The following is a 20,434-nucleotide window of genomic DNA, read 5'->3' on the forward strand; positions in this document are numbered from 1 at the left end:
TACATTAACTAGGACATGTTATTTAACCTCTTTGCCCTTAAATTTATAAAATGAGGTAATAATTCCTAGTTAATAAGATGTTTTTTGGGGGGGTAAACATTCAATGAAATAATGTATATTACACACCAAAAAATTAGCTATTTTTATGATTCATAAGATTTTGTTTGAAATGACATTGAATGGATAAATACTATAGAATGTGTCCCAAGGCTTTAAGGGTACTGCATTTTAGTATTTTAATTGATGTCTATAAAAACAAATCCTTAGATATTTCTTGTAAAGTTGTATGCCTAAAATAGAGCTGTTTTGAAAAGGAGATACTTCCTCCAACCAAGTAGCAATTCCTACATCCCAATTTCCATATATGTGGAATCCAATGGAAGGCCTTATCCAGAGGAAAGGTTGGCCTAAACCAAATATGTTGCTGTTAAAGTAATGGATTCCTTCCAAACATTACTAGGAAAGCCTTCTGCCCTAAATACTTTCCCTGAAGGGCCAGCTCTTCACTTTGTCCTGTGGGCTGGCTAAAATCCTACCAGATTATCCTGATGCAGCTGAACCCTGGGATTCAAAATGCCAGCTCTTCCCATTATCAGTGCTTTTCATCTCAAAAGGAAAGGCTCTAATTAAACCAATTTCTGATGGCTTGCTGAGGGTAGCCTAGGGGTGTTGGATTTGTCATGGGAAGGAGGAAAAGGTAATTCTGACACCAGAAAGCCTACAGATGTTGAGTTGAGAGAGCATGGGAAGAGGTGTGTATGCTCAGGGCAGCTTGAATGCAGTAGATGAACCCTGGGGAAATGGAAGGCCTTCCTGCAAAAAGCAAAGTTCCTGAGGGGAAGGCTGTTGGTGTGCTAAAAGTGCCAGGGTTTAATATCAGGCAGAGTTGTGTCCAAATCCTGCTTCTACTTGCTTGCCATATCAACTTGAATGCATTACTTCACCTCCTTACATCTCGGTTTTCTTACCCATTATATGCCTGTACATGTAAACTCAATTTTGCTGAGTTGTTTCAATCTTTTATTTTTTTAAAAATTTTTATTTCATTAGCCACTGACATGACCCATTACTGACTGTTCCTCTCTAAACTTCACCCCAAGCATGGATTCAAAGATACTTTTCCTCCTGACTTCTGAATATTTGAGTGAGGCTCATCTTTACAAGATAAGCCTAGTATATATTAATAGAGAACATGTATAAAATCACTATAAGACACAGATAACAATCATGTTTTCAGAACACAGTTTGTATTCTTTTTAAAAATTTTAATTTTTAATTTACAGTTAACATTCAGTATTATGCTGTATTAGTTTCAGGTGTACACCATAGTGGTTAGACAATCATATATTTTACCAAGTGTTCCCCTGATATTTCAAGTACCCACCTGGCAGCACACAGGGTTATTATAATATTATTGACTATATTCCCTATGCTGTACTTTCCATCCTTCTGATTGTTTTGTAACTATCAATTTGTACTTCTTAATTCCTTCACCTTTTTCACCTAGTCCCCCAACCCCGACCCTTCCTCTCTGGTAACCATCAATCTATTGTCTGTATCTATGAATCTATTTCTATTTTGTTTGTTCATTTATTTTGTTCTTTAGATTCCACGTATAAGTTTGTACTCTAATCCCAAGATGATCAACTAGAATAGCCTCTGGCCTCAAAAGCTTCACTTGGCTTTCAGATGCTTCTCCGACACTGGCTTCCACTTGGCCAGGTGGCCACCGGCAGCTGTTATCTCTTCCTCTTATCACAGGAGCTGGTTTGTTAGTCCATCAAGTCCTGAACGTCAGCCAATTGCAAAAGTTTCTTTCTGAAATGCACATGAATGCTTTCCTCCTTCAAATGTTGAAATCATAGGTTAACTCTCTGCCCCTCCCACTAAATACCTGTGTCTGATCCCAAGTGTTTTGGGGACCTGGAGTGATTGACAGTCACAGATTCTGGTGGAGGACATTTCCCCACAAGCCTCGTGTCTTCTGTTTCCTTTTGAGACCCTGCAGTTTCACCCTGGAAAGAGCCTTACCTACACAGGGCAGAGGCCTAACTTATCATGGGCCCCTGTGTAATAAGACTTCATGTTTCACTAACCACAGTGCTCGCATAATAGGAATTACTAACAGGGAGGACATTGTCTATTAGGTGATGACAAGTAAGAAAAATTGAGATAGACAAATATTGTAGATAGACAATACTCCTTTGAAATTTTGCCAGGGACAAGCTCTGAAGTGTGCATCTGATTTCAATTTAGTTTGAAACAATGTTGTTCTCTTTTGCTTTAAGTGTTGCTGGGGTTCTTTGTATATTTTCAATCTGAGCTCATGTATTCCACTCTGCACTATTGAGAGGTTTGTAGACAGAAGCAGGCAATATTGCGCAGTGATTTACACAACAAAATGAGTGAGGACTAGGAGAATGAAACCCATATTTCTTCTGAGTATAAGTGTTGGTGAGGAAAGCAAGGGGCGAGGTAACAGGCAGGCAATAGTACTGCTCTTGTTTTATTTAGCAGAGGAGAACATCTAGGGAGCAGACGTTACTCAATCACAGACACTTAGCTTAGAAAGAATAACTATCAGCTCCACCCTATGAAATGCTTATTAAAAAAAAAAGAAATGCTAATGAAGCCCCAGTGACCAAAGCATTAATGAATTCATGGTCAACAGGAGTGCAATTGAAAGACCTCAGACCCTGTGTCTTCGATTCTTGTCTCCTCAGGTACTGTGGCTCCTACATGGATCACCAGACAATTTTCCGAGTGCCCAGCCCCCTTGTTCACATTCAGCTTCAGTGCAGTTCCAGGCTCTCAGACAAGCCACTTCTGGTGGAATATGGCAGTTACAACATCAGTCAACGTAAGCCTGGAATCGGCTCCTTAGAAAACCTTAAGAAATTGGTAAAAAGGAGGCTAATACTTAATAATTCTAAACTTGGAGAATTTAAAGGAATGAAAACTGCTTTATTTCTGCTGTTTTCTATTACATTTTTATTTTTATAATAAATACTACATAAATAAATATATATATTTAACAAATATATAATGTAAACTAAATATATAATAAATAATACAAAAAATTACATATTTATTACTGCTATAGTTTAATTTATGAACAAATAATACAATTATTTATTATTGATTTATAAAAATATTTGTAAAATAACATCTCACATTACTCCTAAAGTATAGACCAAGCCCATTTCTTTGTTTGCCTTTGGTAGCCAAAATTCTTTGTAAATACGATGTGTACACCAACATTTGGTGGATTGGAGACCAACAGTTGTGACTCTCTTTGGCCTCATCTACAGGGAGAGCTGATTGGTCAAGGAGCGCTCAGCTACCAGTGCTCAGAATGTCAAGCTTCAAAGAATCGCTGGAACAGTGACCAGGAAGCAGTCAATAGACAAAGCAATGTCTGAGGAAAGTCGTTAGAGCTGGAGGGAGTAGATACTGACTTTCTCAGGAAATTCTTAACGTGTTAAAAGAGGGAAAGGCAGGGTTAACCACTTAGGATTCTCTGAGGATGAGACGTGAGAGAAGGCTCCTATAGAGCACGTTCTTTTTTTGTTGTTGCTGTTGTTGTTGTTGTTAATGCCCGATTTCTGGATTTAGAATAGTCCACTTCTAAATTTGGGAATATTAGCATTTCCAGCAAGGAAGCAGGTACAGAGTAAGCCATCTTCTTTTCCAGGAACTCATCCTCTCCACTGTGCGCCATTGAGATAGTGGGGTTCTGACCATGTACTCTCCCCAACTCCTCTGCACAGAGAATGTCTTAGACTATTCAGGCTGCTGTAACAAAATACTGCAGACCAGGCAGCTTGTAAGGAACAGAAATTTATTTCTCACAGTTCTTGGGACTGGAAGTCTAAGATGAGGGTGTTAGTGTGGTTAAGTGAGGATCCTTTTCTCCATCACAGATTTCTCCTTGTATCCTCTCATGGTGGAAAGGGCTAGAGAACTCTGTAGGGCCTCATTTATAAGAGCACTAATCCCATTCTTGCCCTCATGACCTAATCACCTCCAAGGGCACCACCTCCTAATACCATCAGATTGGGCATTAGTATTTTAACATGAATTTTGGGAGGGTGCACAAATATTCAGACCATAGCAAGGGAGGAAGGATTTATTATTCTATATAATAAAAGCCTAATATGCTAAGTGTCCGGTTGTCCGGTCATCTGTTCACCAATCAAAGTGTAATATGCTAATGACATGCTAAGGCTGCTCAACTGCTTGCTATGACGTGCACTGACCACCAGGGGGCAGACACTCTGACTGATAGGTTAGCTTGCTGCTGGGGTCCAGCCCATTGGGACTGAGTGAGACAGGCTGGACATGCCCTGGAGCCCTCTCATGGTCCCTCCCTGGCTGGCCAACCTCCTGCGTCCCTCCCAGGTCCTGATCATGCACTGGTGGGGTCCCTTGGTGTGGCCTGTACCCTCTTGCAATCCAGGATCCCTCAGGGGATGTCAAAGAGTGGGTTTTGGCCCGATCCCGCAGGCCAGGCTGAGGGACCCCACTGGTGCACAAATTTGTGCACCGGGCCTCTAGTTTCTATTATATGTATCTATAAGCCAGGATTCATCTATCAAGGCCAGGAATGGAATCTTTAACTTGCAGTCTGATTGAAGTGAAAAAAAAAAAATGGACTGGGGAGGAAGCAGGAGTCTTGAGTTTCGAGGCCAGTCACTAATTACTCCAGGTTCAACTTTCTAAGATCTGTGGTTACTCATATATTCTGAGACAGAGACTAATTGAAAATATAACTAAAGACTCCTCAGAAGAATGCATCTGATAATAGAGGATTCAGATCCCAGAGTCCATTCATATCTCCCTGGGGTGTCTAAAACTACACACTAAGAATGCTGGGTTCTCTCTGGAACTCTGCAGCTTTCACTTTCTTTGAGTCTTGCCAGAGAGCTGAGGCAAGAATGGAGGCAGTAGAAGTTTGACTGTACATGTGACCTGGCTGCAATGTTGACTCTGTTTTGGTGAATTTATTTGCTTTCTTTGCTCTCCTAAATTCTGCTTTTTTTTGTTTTTCAATTATCACCTATAACTTAGATTTGATGAAGAATTTATGTAATTACTACTATGACATTGTCAACTCCTTAATCTCTTATCACTTCATATTTCGTTATTAATGTGCTCCAGTGACTCCCAGGGACCCACACAATATTTTCTATTTTTTAATTTTCTGCAGCCTGTCCTGTTGGATCTTTTAGATGCTCCTCTGGCCTGTGTGTCCCTCAGGCCCAGCGGTGTGATGGAGTTAATGACTGCTTTGATGAAAGTGATGAACTTTTCTGTGGTGGGTAATCAAACTTTTATTATGACTTTCTTATGAATAAATAACTTGTCAGGGCCATATCCTGGGTCTTTGCAACTGCTACCTGTTGCTGCGTAACAAACAATTCCCAAACTCAAGGATTTACAACAATCACTCATTCTGGTTGTCTGGGATGTGACTGATCTAGGCTGGGCTCATTGGGTGGCTCTGCTTCACGCACTGGGTCCTCCTGAGTTTGGTTCTTTGCAGGTTGGGGTCAGGTTTACTCCTCATGGCTCTTTTCCTCATTGATCTAGGGTGCTAGCCAGGGCAGTGACAGAAGCAAAGAAGGGGTCAGCAAAATCACATGGTCCCTCTTAAATTGTGGGCTTGGAACTGGCACCCCATCCCTTGTGTCATATTCTATCAGTTAAAGCAAGTCAGGTAGCTATGGCCATAGTCAAGGGACAGGGAGATTTATTCTGCACAGTGTGGGGTCATGGCAAGGGTAGGGGTGCATAATATACCACAGGAAGTGATGATCTGTGGCTAATAATTTAGTCAACCACAATCTTAAATATAACAATTCCATGTTATTTATTTATTTATTAAAACAATCCTATTTAAATTTTTTTTAATTTATCTTTATTGTTGAAAGTAATACAGATGTACCCTCCCCCCGCCATTGACCCCTTCTAGCCTGCCCCTGGCCCCCACCCCAGGCCTACATCACAGTATTGTCTGTGTCCATGGGTTATGCATATATGCATACAAGTTCTTTGGTTGATATCTTCTCACCCACCCACACACCCCCACCTTCCCTCTGAGATTCTTCCATGCTTCTATATCTCTGGATCTATTTTGTTCATCCATTTTTTTGTTGTTGCTGTTGTTGTTCATTAGATTTCACATATGAGTGAGATCATGTAATACTTTGTCTTACAGAGAAATACTTATCTTTCTCTGACTGACTTATTTAGCTTGGCATAATACTCTCTAGTTCCCTCCATGCTGTCTCAAAGGGTAAGAGATCCTTTTTTACTGCTGCATAGAATTCCATGGTGTAAATGTACCACAGCTTTTTTATCCACTCATCTACTGATGGCCACTTGAGCTGTTTCCAGATCTTAGCTGTTGTAAATCATGCTGCTATGAACATAGCAGTGCATACTAGTATATTCTTTCTGATTGATGTTTCGGGTTTCTTAGGATATATTACTAGAAGTGGGATCATTGGGCCAAATAGTAGTTCCATATTGCAGCCATTATGGAAAACAGTATGCAGTTTCCTAAAAAAATTAAATATGGAACAATCCTATATTAAAGCACAGTTCTTTCAGCTAGAGAGAATCTGCAGTGAAGTATGGAGCACAGGTGTTGTGAATGAAAGAACCGTTATTATTTTTTATTAATATAGTTTGCATCAATATCACATTGGTGATGACTAAAGGGTGGGGTATTGGATATTCCTATTTTGGGCAGAGAATATCCGTTGGTTTTCCATTACTCTTTGCACGTCATTTCTGAATCTATCTTCAGTTTCAGGGAGCAATATGGGGATGAAAATTCACCGGATCATATGATACTATTAGTAACACTTTCTCCTGAGGATCCAGGGAATAATTCAAATAATTGCGATGGTGAAGCTATTGAATCTTATTTATATTCTTGGAGAAATATTGTAGTTAATATAACTAATTGTGGTAAATTGTATTCATAAAAAAAACACCTTTGACTCTAAACTCCTTTTTTTTAATTGACAAAACAGAATAAAACTTTCTTAAAAAATATATTTTATTGATTTTTTACAGAGAGGAAGGGAGAGGGATAGAGAGTTAGAAACATGGATCAGCTGCCTCCTGCACATCCCCCACTGGGGATGTGCAAACAACCAAGGCAATGCCCTTGACCAGAATCGAACCCGAGACCCTTCAGTCTACAGGCCGATGCTCTATCCACTGAGACAAACCGGTTAGAGCCAGAATAAAACTTTTTAAACTTATAGTGCATTGACCTTTTGAATGTATGGGGTCTTCTATTTACTAAGAAAACTGATCATTATAGCAATTGAGATTACTTTTGTTTTTAATTATTATTATTCTTTGCTCAAAACAAAGTAATTATTGTTACTTTAGAATAAGGACCTTTTTTTTGGTAATCATTGTTTCTCATCATGCCATTTTGAGAGCTATTTCCTAGGAGTCAACTAGGTACTCTTGGAGACTTATGGAACTATTTTAGAGCAGCAATGTCCTTTCCTGCCCCTCACAAGAGGTACCTCTGAAAAAAATAGAATCAGATAACAAAAATGATAACTTTCACAGAACCAGAAATGTCTAAGAAATCATACCTTCTAAGAATGCCTGCTAATATACTGTGCCTGTCACTTGTATAAAGGCAATTTTTGAAAATACTCCAAAAAATTGTGATCAATTTACACTGGTATTTTCTAATTCAGGATATGAATCTCTCAAGATAAAATAATTTTAAAGAGAGTTTTCATTACATATAGACTACAAGTCTGTTGTCTTCTAAGATTTCACATTCCTAATTCATTCAACAAACATTTTCTTTTAAATTCCTCACCTGAGGATATATTTCTATTAATTTTAGAGAGAAAAAAAAACACATGGATTTGAGAGAGAAACATTGATTGGTTGCCTCCCAAATGTGCCCCGATGGAATCAAACCTGCAAACTGGGTATGTGTCCTGACTAGGAATCAAACCCACAACCTTTAGGTGTAGGAGCAACACTCCAACCAACTGAGCCACCGGGTCAGGGCTCATTCAACAAGCCTTTGATGAGCACCTACTATTTGGACAGAGGCTTGAGTTACAGAGAAGAATAAGACAAAATCCCCAATCTCAGGACCCTCCCACTTTGTTTAGGAAGTTAGATAAGTTCAATTTAAATAATACCTTATGCCTTTTTTTTCTTAAAATAAAAATCTTATGATGCATTTAATTGTAATTAAATAAACAACCCACTAGAGTTCAACACATTTACACAAAAGCAAAAAATCAGATCTGACAAACTCAAAGTGCTAGGAATTACACCAAAGTATAAACATTTGCTTTTCTCCCTGAATATGTCCATTTTGAGGAAAACACAGTTTTCATTGTATTTAAGTCATCTTAATCCTTTGCACCTCCCTGTAGAGGGGCACTGCTCATCATCAGAGTCCAGCTGATGTCTCAGGCTCAGGATTGTTCTGTCTGTTCTCATTCTAGTGACTTTTAAACCTGCCTGCAACGCCAGCTCCTTCAGGCAGCCGGGCCCTCTGGTCTGCGATGGCTTCAGGGACTGTGAGGACGGCCAGGACGAGCAGAACTGCACTCAGAGTAAGGGTTCTGGCTATTCTGCTGTTCTCCCTATAAAATGCAAATATACAGTATATTGTAATCCTCACCCAAGGATATTTTTCCATTGATTTTTAGAGAGTGAAACAGAGGTAGGGAGAGAGAGAGAAATCAATATGAGAGAGATATATTGACTGGTTGCCTCCTGTATGCACCCCAACCAGGGCCAGGGATCGAGCCTGCAACCGAGGTACATGCCCTTGACCAGGACTCAAACCTGGGACCCTTCAGTCCGCAGGCCAATGCTCTAATCACTGAGAAACCCAGCCAGGGCTGTAACATTCTTTTAAATCAGAATCTAAACACCTCTGTTGGATTAGGACAATCAACTTATCAACTTGCCTCTTTTCCCAGGACTTTCTCAGTTTTCATACTGAAAATCTCATATCACGGGAATCCTCTCAGTCTTAGAATGGGATTGTTGGTCACTAACTGGGGTGGAGTGTTATGTGTGGGTGTGTGAATACTGGAAGATTTTCATTGCTTACTTGCTTTTAATTCTGCTCCAGACTGAAGGACACTGAGGACCCGATGTAGGAACTTGCTAGAAACCATGCCCCTGCAGAGACACACGCACTGTGAACAAATGTGCTGTAATTCACAGTCTGTCCTTCTCTCCCCCATCCCCACTGCCCCAATGGTATAAAAAGACTGAGTATGGTGATGATTTTTGCTCCAAAATTTTCTTGGAGAACACGGTAATAGCAGAGAGGTCATGACCTAAAGTCAACGATATGGCCAACTGCTTTGCAGCTCTTCTGCAGTGAAAGAAAGGTGAGGCTCTTGAATTGATTCTCAGCAGGTGTGCCCACCCACCCGTCTGCCCGCCTGCCTGCCTTTCCATGGCTCTGCAGAAGGTGAAGGGGCAGGTTAATGAGGGAAGTTGCTTCATTTCCTTCTGCTGTGTTTCCCAAAGCAGCAAATACCCAACCTGTGCTTAAGGCTTAAGCCATCATTTGCGGAGTTCAGTGTCATTTACTCAGATCTGTTTTTGGCTAGAAAAATCCTGTCTTTTTTGTTCATTTTTAGGCATTCCATGCAACAACAGAACTTTTAAGTGTGGCAATGATATCTGCTTTAGGAAACAAAATGCAAAGTGTGATGGGACTGTGGATTGTCCAGATGGAAGCGACGAAGAAGGCTGCAGTGAGTAGCTAGACTTCAGATTTCCTCTTCAGTTTTTCATTTCATCCCCTTCTTGGTGTAATTCCCCTGGCAGAGGTTGCCTCAGGCCCGGAGAAGAATATTGGTGAACTGAATATGAAATAATTCCTCAGTTTTAAAAACACTAGAATAGATTCCATCTTCTTTCTTGATAACAAGCACTAATGTACCAGATGTTTATAAGGAGAACTTCACTTTCTAATAACTCTAATCAAGGGACAAGTTCTCAAATAAAAAACCTATGAGAAAGAAATGCATACTGGCACACAGTGGATGACTTTGCTAATTATGCTTTACATTAGATCAGTTTTAAGCACTGGTTCTTGCTTTACCTATGGTTTGAAAACTAACCTGCCATGTGGTATTGTTACTTGTGTGGCCTCTATTGGCTATGTGGCAACATGTTAACTCTATGACCTTATCAATACTATTTATACTGGAAAAGAATTGCTCTGATAACCAGTTATTCTTAATAGGTTTTCTTTAGTCTTGGACTTTCAAATTGTTTCCCAAATACTTTTCTCAAATCAACACAACTTCAAAAACAGTCTCAATTCCATTGCATTTGGAACGAAATCTTTTCCTTTTTACTAACAACCTAAGCCCCACAGCAGCTGTTCCTATCAGTGCAGCTGCTTCTAACAGGTCCCCACCTCCCCTCACATTATTGTACGAGACTCTACCAGCCTGCTTTCAGGAGGGAGGGAGTGGTTTGTTGGTGCTCGTTTCAGAAAGACCCACATATTGCCTCCTATCTAGATAAGCAGATTTCAATTGCTTACCTGGTTCATCAGTCACAAACTCTGCACTAAACCCGATTTCATTCCAATTTGTGTCCAAGTCTGCCTTTAAATCATATGACCCTTCCTCTCCCAAAGGCTGCAGTGGGAGTTCCTCCACCCTCCACCGCATCATCGGGGGCACCGACACCCTGGAAGGGGGGTGGCCCTGGCAAGTGAGCCTCCATTTCATTGGATCTGCCTACTGTGGAGCCTCGGTCATCTCCAGGGAGTGGCTTCTCTCTGCGGCCCACTGTTTCCATGGAAACAGGTAGGGCATCTCAATCTGTACTCTGAAGTGGCACATTCAGACTACAGATGATGCATATGCCTTCACGTGTGGAAAAGAGCTTCCTGTTGGTGGCGTTCATTCATAATTGGTACTTTGTGGGGGTTTTTGTGTGTGTGTTTTTGACACCAATTGTGTGCCAAACATTTCTTCTAGGAATTATTGATATTTAGAAAAAAGAACAACACAAATGAACATCAAGAATGAATAGAATTTCACTAAACTGAAGAACTAGGATAGGACTTTCAAGCCAGAGACAGGGTTGAGTGGTATATGAGCATTTATTCCAATAACAACGGCAGTATGGGAGAGCAGCAGGTCATCCACAAAAATCTGCTCTGCAGCCCCCCATAAACCAGCTGCTTATATAGGGTAGGACAAAATTTACATGGGGAAGTAGGGATTACAGGCATGGGAAGGAGGCCATGCTTGCTGGGGCAGTACTCCATTGTTTGGGCAACTTGTTAATCTTTCCATGAAAATAGGCAGTTCTTGAATGAGAATGGACCGAATTCCAGGGTTGACAGCCAGGTCCAAGGTTGACTGGAATAGTGGGAGCATACAACTCCCAGCCAGGTTAAAATGTCCTTTCTTTAATCAGAACAAGGCAATCACAAGGTTAACAGAGCATGATTAATATTTCTTATAACTATAGCTAGTCCCCAATATTCTATTTTTGCCCCTAACAAAAGAAAAGCTTAAAAAATAACTTCACTTAAAATGTAACCTTATTTGGAACCTACTGGATCTTAGATATAAAAATATTACCTTCTTATTCAAAAAAATTTAAGGGGATGGAATATTTCAACAAAGTTATACAATTAGAGTGTTTGCTTCTCCCAGAAATTACAGGATTCTTGTTAATGACTAAAACAGCTTTTATGTGACCACTAGTCTTTAATGCTATGAAACTGCTCCAAGTTATATGTTAGCCTTAATACCCTTCCGGGTCCCCAGTACCAACGATGAGATGTCAGCAAAGCAAATTAGGGGCCACACTCTTTGAGTTCTGTCCTTATTTTTCTTCCAAAGCTTCCACATTCTCTTCACCCCACCAGAGTAAGCCTGCCACCCTGGTGGAGATGAAAACCTCGCATAGAGACAACAAGACCCTTCTTGATTTTGTTGGAGGCCTTGGGGTCAGGATTAGAGTTCTGGAAGGACCAAGAGGGAGTGGGGCCCCTGGGAATGGTCATGCCTGAGCAGCTAGAGCAGTGATCTTTAAAGCTTCCAGTAGTTTGCAAACAATAATTTCATTAAATCCCTGCTTATAGCACTTTGAGTTATAATCTATCTTGTTATTTATATCATTGGAATTTGACAAAAGGATTCCCAGACCACTGTCTTACTGGCCCTGGCTGCCTTCATCAAAGACTATTGTTAGCATCACTAGGAAGAATATAACATTCATTCTAGTCACTAATGTTCTTACCCAGGGGTGGGCAAACTTTTTGACTCGAGGGCCACAATGGGTTCTTAAACTGGACCGGAGGGCCGGAACAAAAGCATGGATGGAGTGTTTGTGTGAACTAATATAAATTCAAAGTAAAGGAGCGGAGGGGAGAGCAAGAGAACCCTCTGCTCTTTCGGCTCCGCGGGCCAGATAGAATAGCCGAACGGGCCGGATCTGGCCCACGGGCCGTAGTTTGCCCACAGCTGTACCTGTGTGTGGATTATGAAATACCAGTGGCAAGAAAATCTCCAACATTTCCTTAGGATGTCGCTGAAGGAATTTTCTGGTGCATAGCTATCATTCACCACCCTCACTACACCTTATTCGATCTCTGGTTTTAATATAGAGACCAGAGAGCCTCAGAGAAGTTGTGTTTCTTGCCATGTCTGTGGACAGAGCCAGCGACTATGATAGAGAATGAAAGTCAGACCTGCCTTTGCTCATCTCTCTATGGAATACTTGTTTCACCATGTCTGGTTCATTAAGCCACTGACTTCGTGCCTGGTTCTTTTTCTACCAGGCTGTCAGACCCCACGCCATGGACCGCTCACCTGGGGATGTATGTGCAGGGGAATGCCAAGTTTGTCTCCCCAGTAAGAAGAATTGTGGTCCACGAGTACTATAACAGCCAGACCTTCGACTATGATATTGCCTTGCTACAGCTCAGTGTTGCCTGGCCTGAGACCCTGAAACAGCTCATTCAGCCAATATGCATCCCTCCCGCTGGCCAGAAAGTGCGCAGTGGGGAAAAGTGCTGGGTAACCGGCTGGGGGCGAAGGCACGAAGCAGGTGTGTGTATGGGTGAACGGCCATGCTCTTCCCTCCAGATAAGAATAACCTGTGCTGATCTAGTGCTTAGGGGTTCATAGAGGGGGGTTTTGTAGATGGTCTCCTTTGAGCCTCCTAATAACTCTGAGAGGTGGAATGGAGGAAGGTATTATTATTCCTGTTTTATAATGATTTCCATGTATCCCCCAAAGAAACAGGTGCAAGGCAGGATTGAATAGATAGCCTTTCAGACTCTGAGGGGTTTGCAAAGTTTTCCACTGAAAATAGGAATAAATTCCTCCTTCTTTCTAGGTTCCCTTTTCATCCAAAGAAGTGATTCATCTTCATAAAGGAGAAAGAACACCTCCTCTCCACCCCCCCCCCCCGACATTACTGTGTTAGCTCCTAGACAGCTGTTTGGAGGATTATACAAGTACTAGAGGCCTGGTGCACGAAATTTGTGCACGGGGGGGGGGGGTGTCCCTCAGCCCAACCTGCACGCTCTCCAATCTGGGACCCCTTGAAGTAGGACTGGGCCTAAATTGGCAGTCAGACATCCCTTTCACAATCCAGGACTGCTGGCTCCCAACTGCTCGCCTGCCTGCCTTCCTGATTGCCCCTAACCACTTCTGCCTGCCAGCCTGATCACCCCCTAACTGCCCTCCCCTGTAAGCCTGGTTACCCCTAACTGCTCTCCCCTGCAGGCCTGGGTCCCCCACAACTGCCCTTCCCTGCAGGCCCAGTCGCCCCCAACTTCCCTCCTCTGTTGGCCTGGTCACCCCTAACTGCCTTCCCCTGTAGGCCTGGTCACCCCTAACGGCTCTCCCCTGCAGGCCTGGGTCCCCCCCCCCCACACACAACTGCCCTTCCCTGCAGGCCCAGTCGTCCCCAACTTCCCTCCTCTGTTGGCCTGGTCACCCCTAACTGCCCTCCCCTGCAGGCTTGATCACCCCCAACTGCCCTCCCTTGCAGGCCTGGTCCCTCCCAACTGCCCTCCCCTGCTGGCCTGATCATCCCAACTGCCCTCCCTTGCAGACCTGGTCCCTCCCAACTGCCCTCCTCTGCTGGCCATCTTGTGGCCACATGGGGGCAGCCATCTTTGACCACATGGGTGCAGCCATCTTGTGTGTCAGAGTGATGGTCAATTTGCATATTACTCTTTTATTAGATAGGATTAGGTAGGATAGAGGCCTGGTGCATGGGTGGGGGCCAGCTGGTTTGCCCTGAAGGGTGTCCCGGATCAGGCTGGGGGTTCCCTTGGGGTGTGGGGTGGCCTGGGCGAGGGGCCTGTGGTGGTTTGCAGGCCAGCCACGGCCCCTGGCGACCCAAGCGGAGGCCCTGGTATCTGGGATTTATTTATCTTCTATAATTGAAACTTTGTAGCCTTCAGCGGAGGCCAGGGCAGGCCAGGAACTTGGCTTCCTCCATCACTGGGGGCAACTCAAGCCTTCTGCTCTCTCCAGCTCCATGGCTGCAGCCATTTTTGTTGGGATTTATTTATCTTCTATAATTGAAACTTTGTAGACGTGAGCAGAGGCCTGGGCCAGCCAGGGTGTGCAGAAAGCTTGGCTTCCTCCATTACTGGGGAAACCCAAGCCTCCTGCTTGCTCTGTAGCCATCTTGGTTGGGTTAATTTGCATACTTGCTCCTGATTGGCTGGTGGGCGTGGCTTGTGGGTGTAGCAGAGTGATGGTTAATTTGCATATTACTCTTTTATTAGATGGGATGTCTTGCCCAGGGACACCTGGTTGAGATGTTGAGAGTGAAGGCTGAAATCCAGCCTGCCTTTAGCTCTCCAGACTGCATGTTCAGGCCTAGGGATGGCTTTTTACATTTCCTTTACCCAGGAGGGGCATCTTCTTCATTACTCACAAAGGTGTGAGTGTATGATAGGGTAGCCATACATCTGACCTGCCAAGGTTTGTCATGGTCTAGGAGTCATGGTCGTTTCTAAATATATAGTGAAGAGAAAAGTCCATAACTTAAAGTGAACATCTCTCCAAAGATTAGTGCTAATACTTTCCCTTGAGCTCCCAACCATCTCAGATTCCCTTGTGGGCGTTTTCAATTCTCTAAAGATTCCCTGGGCAGCTTCTCAAGTGCTCACTGCCTTCATTTACTTATTGAAGGTATGATGTTCACCACCAGTTTGGGCCTGCTAAGGTCTCAGTAGACTTAATGGGGATGTCGGCTAACTGCTTGAACATGTATAACCTCTCAAGACTTTAATAACATTATCCTAAAGCACAAGAGGAAAGAGTCTACTTAACCAACTTATCAGGAGACATTTTCTGCACAAGCATGAGTGTATATGTGTATTTTTCTGAGTCATCTTAGCCAGATAGGTTAAAAAGGAAGTGAAAAGGCTATATTCAAAATGTTATGTTTTTACGGTTCCTAGGAAACTCCCATATATCAGTTATGCTGCTCCACTTGGCTAGTAAGTGTTGGTAATAATGGTTGCTGACTCACAGTCCTACTGAAAGCAGGAGGACATGGTGAAGGAGTATGGCACGGTAGCTCAGGTGAGCGAGTCAGACCTTGGGTTTGAATCCTGCTCTGTTACTTGCTAGTTGTGTGCCACTGGGAAAGTTCTTTAACCTCCTAAGCCTCCCAGTCTTCATTAGAAAAGTGGGGATTATAATAAAATGTATCTTAAAATTGTTATTGAACATAAAAGGAGTTAATGTGAGTACATTGTTTAATAAAAACCTGATTAAGTATAGTCATTTCCGTGATTTCTGCCTCCAATGTGTTTTTCAGATAATAAAGGCTCCCCTGTTTTGCAACAAGCAGAGGTAGAGCTCATTGACCAAACCCTCTGTGTTTCCACCTATGGGATCATTACTTCGCGGATGCTCTGTGCGGGCGTCATGTCCGGCAAGAGAGATGCTTGCAGAGTAAGTCATCTTACTGTTCCCTTGCCTAACATGTTATACTTTCCATAAATGCTTTCACGTTTGGTCTACACAACACTGGGAAATACATAACTAGGGCTGGTGCTTCACTTAATTCAAATGTTAATTATAATCTGATGGTCTAATATCACAGAAAGATGATTAAATAATTGGGTCTATAAAATTCAGTTTTCTAGTCCCTATATAGTTTCCTTCAACATTAAGAGAATGAGGTCAGCATTTAGCATTCTTCCATGGTTTTGTTAAAACCAAAAACTACAAAACAAAGCAATGCACACACACACACACACACAGACACACTATTAGAATTGCTACTGATTTCCTTAGCAGCAACCATTGACCTTCTGAAAACAAGGGTTTTATTCACTTAGTCCTTTGACACAGGTTGTGGGAAATGAAAGAGTAGTGGCAGAGGTGACAGAGGACACTCATTTGTATGCCTCTGTCACTTCTTGACAGTGGTAAGGTTGGAGGTAACTTTTGGAGGACAATGCTCTGAGCCTCAGATTCTAATCTCTGCAGTTATCTAAATGATTTCCAAAAAGTGAACAGGTGATTTAGAGGATGAGGAAGACAATGGGACTTGTTTCTACATATTTCCACAACCTTAGCCACCATGCCATAAAGACTCATCATAATAGTGATTTCTATCTTCTGAGCTCCTATTTTGTGGCAAGCCCTATGCTAGATCCTTAATATAGAATAATTCAAATAAAGTTTTTATTCTCATTTTATAGAAGAGAAAACAGGAGCACAGAGAGAGTAAATAAATTACCCAAGATCACATAGCTAGTCAGTAAATACCTGGCTTGGGATTTGAACCCTTATTTCTCTAATGCTAAAACTATTGTATTCTGAGTGCTTACTGCAGCTAGTCAATTATATTGTCCTGTTCCACCTAACCACCAGGGTTTACAGTTGTGTTAACAATTTAAAAAATTTTCTGACTCAACTAGTCAGAATTTACCTAAATCAGGTTTAGAATTATGGGGATGGGATACAGGAGCAAATTTGAACTACTTTTTTATCTTTGCCTCTGAGTAAGTTATAGTGTTTCTTATTCTCCAAAATGAGAAAATAAATATCTAGCTATTATAATTTAAACTAGAGGCCCAGTGCACAAAAATTCGTGCACTGGCCGGGGGGGGGGGGGGGGCGGATCCCTCAGCCTGGCCTGCCCCCTCTCATAGTCCGGGAGCCCTCAGGGGATGTCCTAAGCTGCAGTCTGGCCTCCCTCTGCGGGAGGCGACTGGGCCGATCAGGGGAAGGCACTGCCCCATCACCCAACTGCTGCTGCCACTGCCAGCCCTCACAGCCACCACAGCTGCCGGCCCTCAGCTCTCACAGCAGCTGCGGCTTTGTCCGGAAGGTCGTATGGAAGGACGTCCGGTCTATCTGGTCTAATTAGCATATTACCCTTTTATTAGTATAGATCAGTGGTCGGCAAACTCATTAGTCAAGATAGCCAAATATCAACAGTACAATGATTGAAATTTCTTTTGAGAGCCAAATTTTTTAAACTTAAACTTCTTCTAACACCACTTCTTCAAAATAGACTCACCCAGGCCGTGGTATTTTGTGGAAGAGCCACACTCAAGGGGCCAAAGAGCCACATGTGGCTCACGAGCCGCAGTTTGCCGACCACAGGTATAGATGATGAATACTGTAGGAATTATTTTAAACTTTGTATTATTTCAGTTTTTGCTTTATAGAGTTGAGAAATCAGAAGGGACCCTCAAGTGAGGGAGATTTGTTTATGACAGCTGCCAGCCAGTGATCCTTAGGGTTACCTCATTGGACCTGGCTAACTAAACAGTGTCTCTTCTACTTTCTTCCTTGGGACTATGAGCCAGCCACTGAAGGTACATGGTCTAGAGGTAGAGGTTAACCTTCCAAGGTAACCATGCCTCATAAGGTTATTGTGAAGATTAAATGACCCAAAACAGAGCTTAGCACATAGCTCACATTAAATGTTAGCTATTATTAGTATCATTATTACTATTGAGGTTCGTTGTTTGTTTGGAGGTTTATGAGAGTTGTTTCCCCTGCAAGAATATTCTAATGTTACTTTTGGCCTAAAGAATCAAATTTCTTGTGATGAATACAGAATTTTGATTATAAGGAAAATAATTTTAAAATGATATTGGTAGTTTCACATTATTTCTTGACACTTGTCCAAACTGCATAATAATTAGTACAGCAAAAACCTGTCAGAATGGGAATGTTGAATACAGTCCATTAGATACATTAATGACAAAATTAATGGCAAATGTACTTCATACTCACATTATCTTCTTGTGTAGGGAGATTCGGGTGGACCTTTGTCTTGTCGAAGAAAAAGTGATGGAAAATGGATTTTGACTGGCATTGTTAGCTGGGGACATGGATGCGGAAGACCAAACTTTCCTGGTGTTTACACAAGGGTGTCAAACTTTGTTTCCTGGATTCATAAATATGTACCTTCTCTTTTGTAATAGTACAAGTTGGATTTTTGACTGTAATTTATGTGATAGGTTATTTTAAAAAGAATGGTATAATTATAAATAAAATAAGACAACCAATTTTTTTCTTGAGCAAGCTTCAAATTGCATTTGTTATTTATTAAAAAGCAGAGAGATGTATTTTATTCCCTAGTAAATTGCCTCAAGTATATAGTTATATTTATTCTCAAGCATCAAAGGGCCATTGATTCAGACATGGAAGAAATATTAGATAATGTTATGAACTAAGCCTCTAAAATAAGATATAAAATGGGTGCGGTGTTTAGATAATGCATTTTTATGTGCCTATTAAAGGTACAGCTATTTATAAGGTTTTAGGCAAATCTGACTTATTGAAATAAAAAATTCCATTAAAGAAACTTGCCAGGTACATAGTGCTCTAATGAACTTAAATACACAAAAAATGTCTCCTTCGCAGATGCTAATGTTTTGGTGTTGTCACTTTGATGATAGCTTATTTCTTGGTTTATGCAATAACCATTTTGTATACTATTTGCTCTTAAAGAAGATAAAGAAAGAAGAGCAAGTGTTACAACAAGAAAAGCAAAATTGAAAATCTTATATTGGTCAGCAAGTCTTGGCAACAAGTATACATTTTAAAAAATTTTTATTTATTTATTTATTTTTAAATTTACTTTTAGTGAGACAGGGAGAGAGATAGAGGGAGAGAGAGCAAAACATTAACCAACTGCCTCCTGCATGTCTCCTACTGGAAATTGAGCCCACGACCTGGGCATGTGGCTTGACTGAGAATTGAACTAGAAACCTTTCAGTGCACAGGATGATACTCAACCAACTAGCCACACTGTTCAGGGCTAATTTTATTTTTATTGTTGAAACTATTACAAATGTCCCCCATTTCCCCCACCTTTGCCCACGTCCACCCAATCCCCACCCCCACTCCCCTGGCCTTCACCACACTGTTGTCTATGACCATAGGCTATGCATATATGTTTTTTGGCTAACCTCTTCACCTTCTTTTGTCCAGTCTTCTCCACCCATTCCCTCTGACATCTGTTAGTCTGTCCATATACCAATGACTCAAGCTCTATTGTGTTTGTCAGTTTATTTTGTTCATTATATTCCACAAATTAGTGAGATCATATGGTATTTATCTTTCTCTGACTGGCTTATTTCACTTAGTATCATAATCTCTAGGTCCATCCATGCTATTGCAAGGGGTAGGGGTTCCTTCTTTTTTATAGCTGTGTAGTATTCCATTGTGTAAATGTACCACAGCTTTTACATCCACTCATCTACTGATGAGCACTTGGGCTATATCCAGATATTTTTTTAATGCAACCAAATTTTTAAAATATGCTTTTATTGATTTTTTTCTTTTCTTTTTTAATAGAGAGAGAGGAAGGGAGAGGGTGAGGGAGAGAGAAAGAGAGGGGGAAGAGAGAGAGAGAGAGAGAAAGAGAGAGAGAGAGAGAGACATAGATGTGAGAAAGAAAGATTGCCTCCTGCATGCATCTCGACAAGGGATGGAACCCATAAGCTGAGTATGTGTCCTGACCAGAACTGGCAACCTTTTGGTGCATGGAACAGTACTCAACCAACTGAGCTACATGGGCCATAGCTGTTGCTGTTTCCAGATATTGGCTATTGTGAATAAGGCTGCTATAAACACTAATTCATATGTTTTTTTGAATTAGTGTTTCAGGTGTCTTTGGGTATGTTTCTAGAAGTGGAATTGCTGGGCCACAAGACAGTTCTATTTTTAATTTTTTGAGGAAACTCCATACTGTTTTCCACAGTGGCTGCACCATTTTGTATTTTCACCAACAGTGAACTATGGTTCACTTTTCTCCACATCCTTACCAGCACTTGTTGTTTCTTGATTTATTGATGGTAGACATTCTGGAAGGTATGAGGTAATACCTCATTATAGTTTTAATTTGCATCTCTCTGATGATTAGTGAC

General features: G+C 41.6%; 1 protein-coding gene across 4 annotated transcripts in view; it reads left to right on the forward strand.

Moving 5' to 3' along the window:
- TMPRSS7 (transmembrane serine protease 7) overlaps nt 1-18,580 on the forward strand; it is a 39,708-nt gene extending 21,128 nt beyond the window's left edge. For all 4 annotated transcript variants that reach the window (XM_080654340.1, XM_080654342.1, XM_080654341.1 and 1 more), the window contains 8 exons: nt 2,724-2,860; nt 5,210-5,317; nt 8,508-8,618; nt 9,666-9,782; nt 10,679-10,850; nt 12,842-13,110; nt 15,853-15,989; nt 18,311-18,580. In XM_080654340.1, coding sequence (XP_080510466.1) covers nt 2,724-2,860; nt 5,210-5,317; nt 8,508-8,618; nt 9,666-9,782; nt 10,679-10,850; nt 12,842-13,110; nt 15,853-15,989; nt 18,311-18,481 — 1,222 coding nt within the window. In that variant the 3' untranslated portion in view covers nt 18,482-18,580. The remainder of the gene's footprint in view (nt 1-2,723; nt 2,861-5,209; nt 5,318-8,507; nt 8,619-9,665; nt 9,783-10,678; nt 10,851-12,841; nt 13,111-15,852; nt 15,990-18,310) is intronic.
- Nucleotides 18,581-20,434: the final 1,854 nt, after the last annotated feature.

This window comes from Plecotus auritus, assembly GCF_963455305.1.
Source record: "Plecotus auritus genome assembly, chromosome: 2".
NCBI lineage: Eukaryota > Metazoa > Chordata > Mammalia > Chiroptera > Vespertilionidae > Plecotus > Plecotus auritus.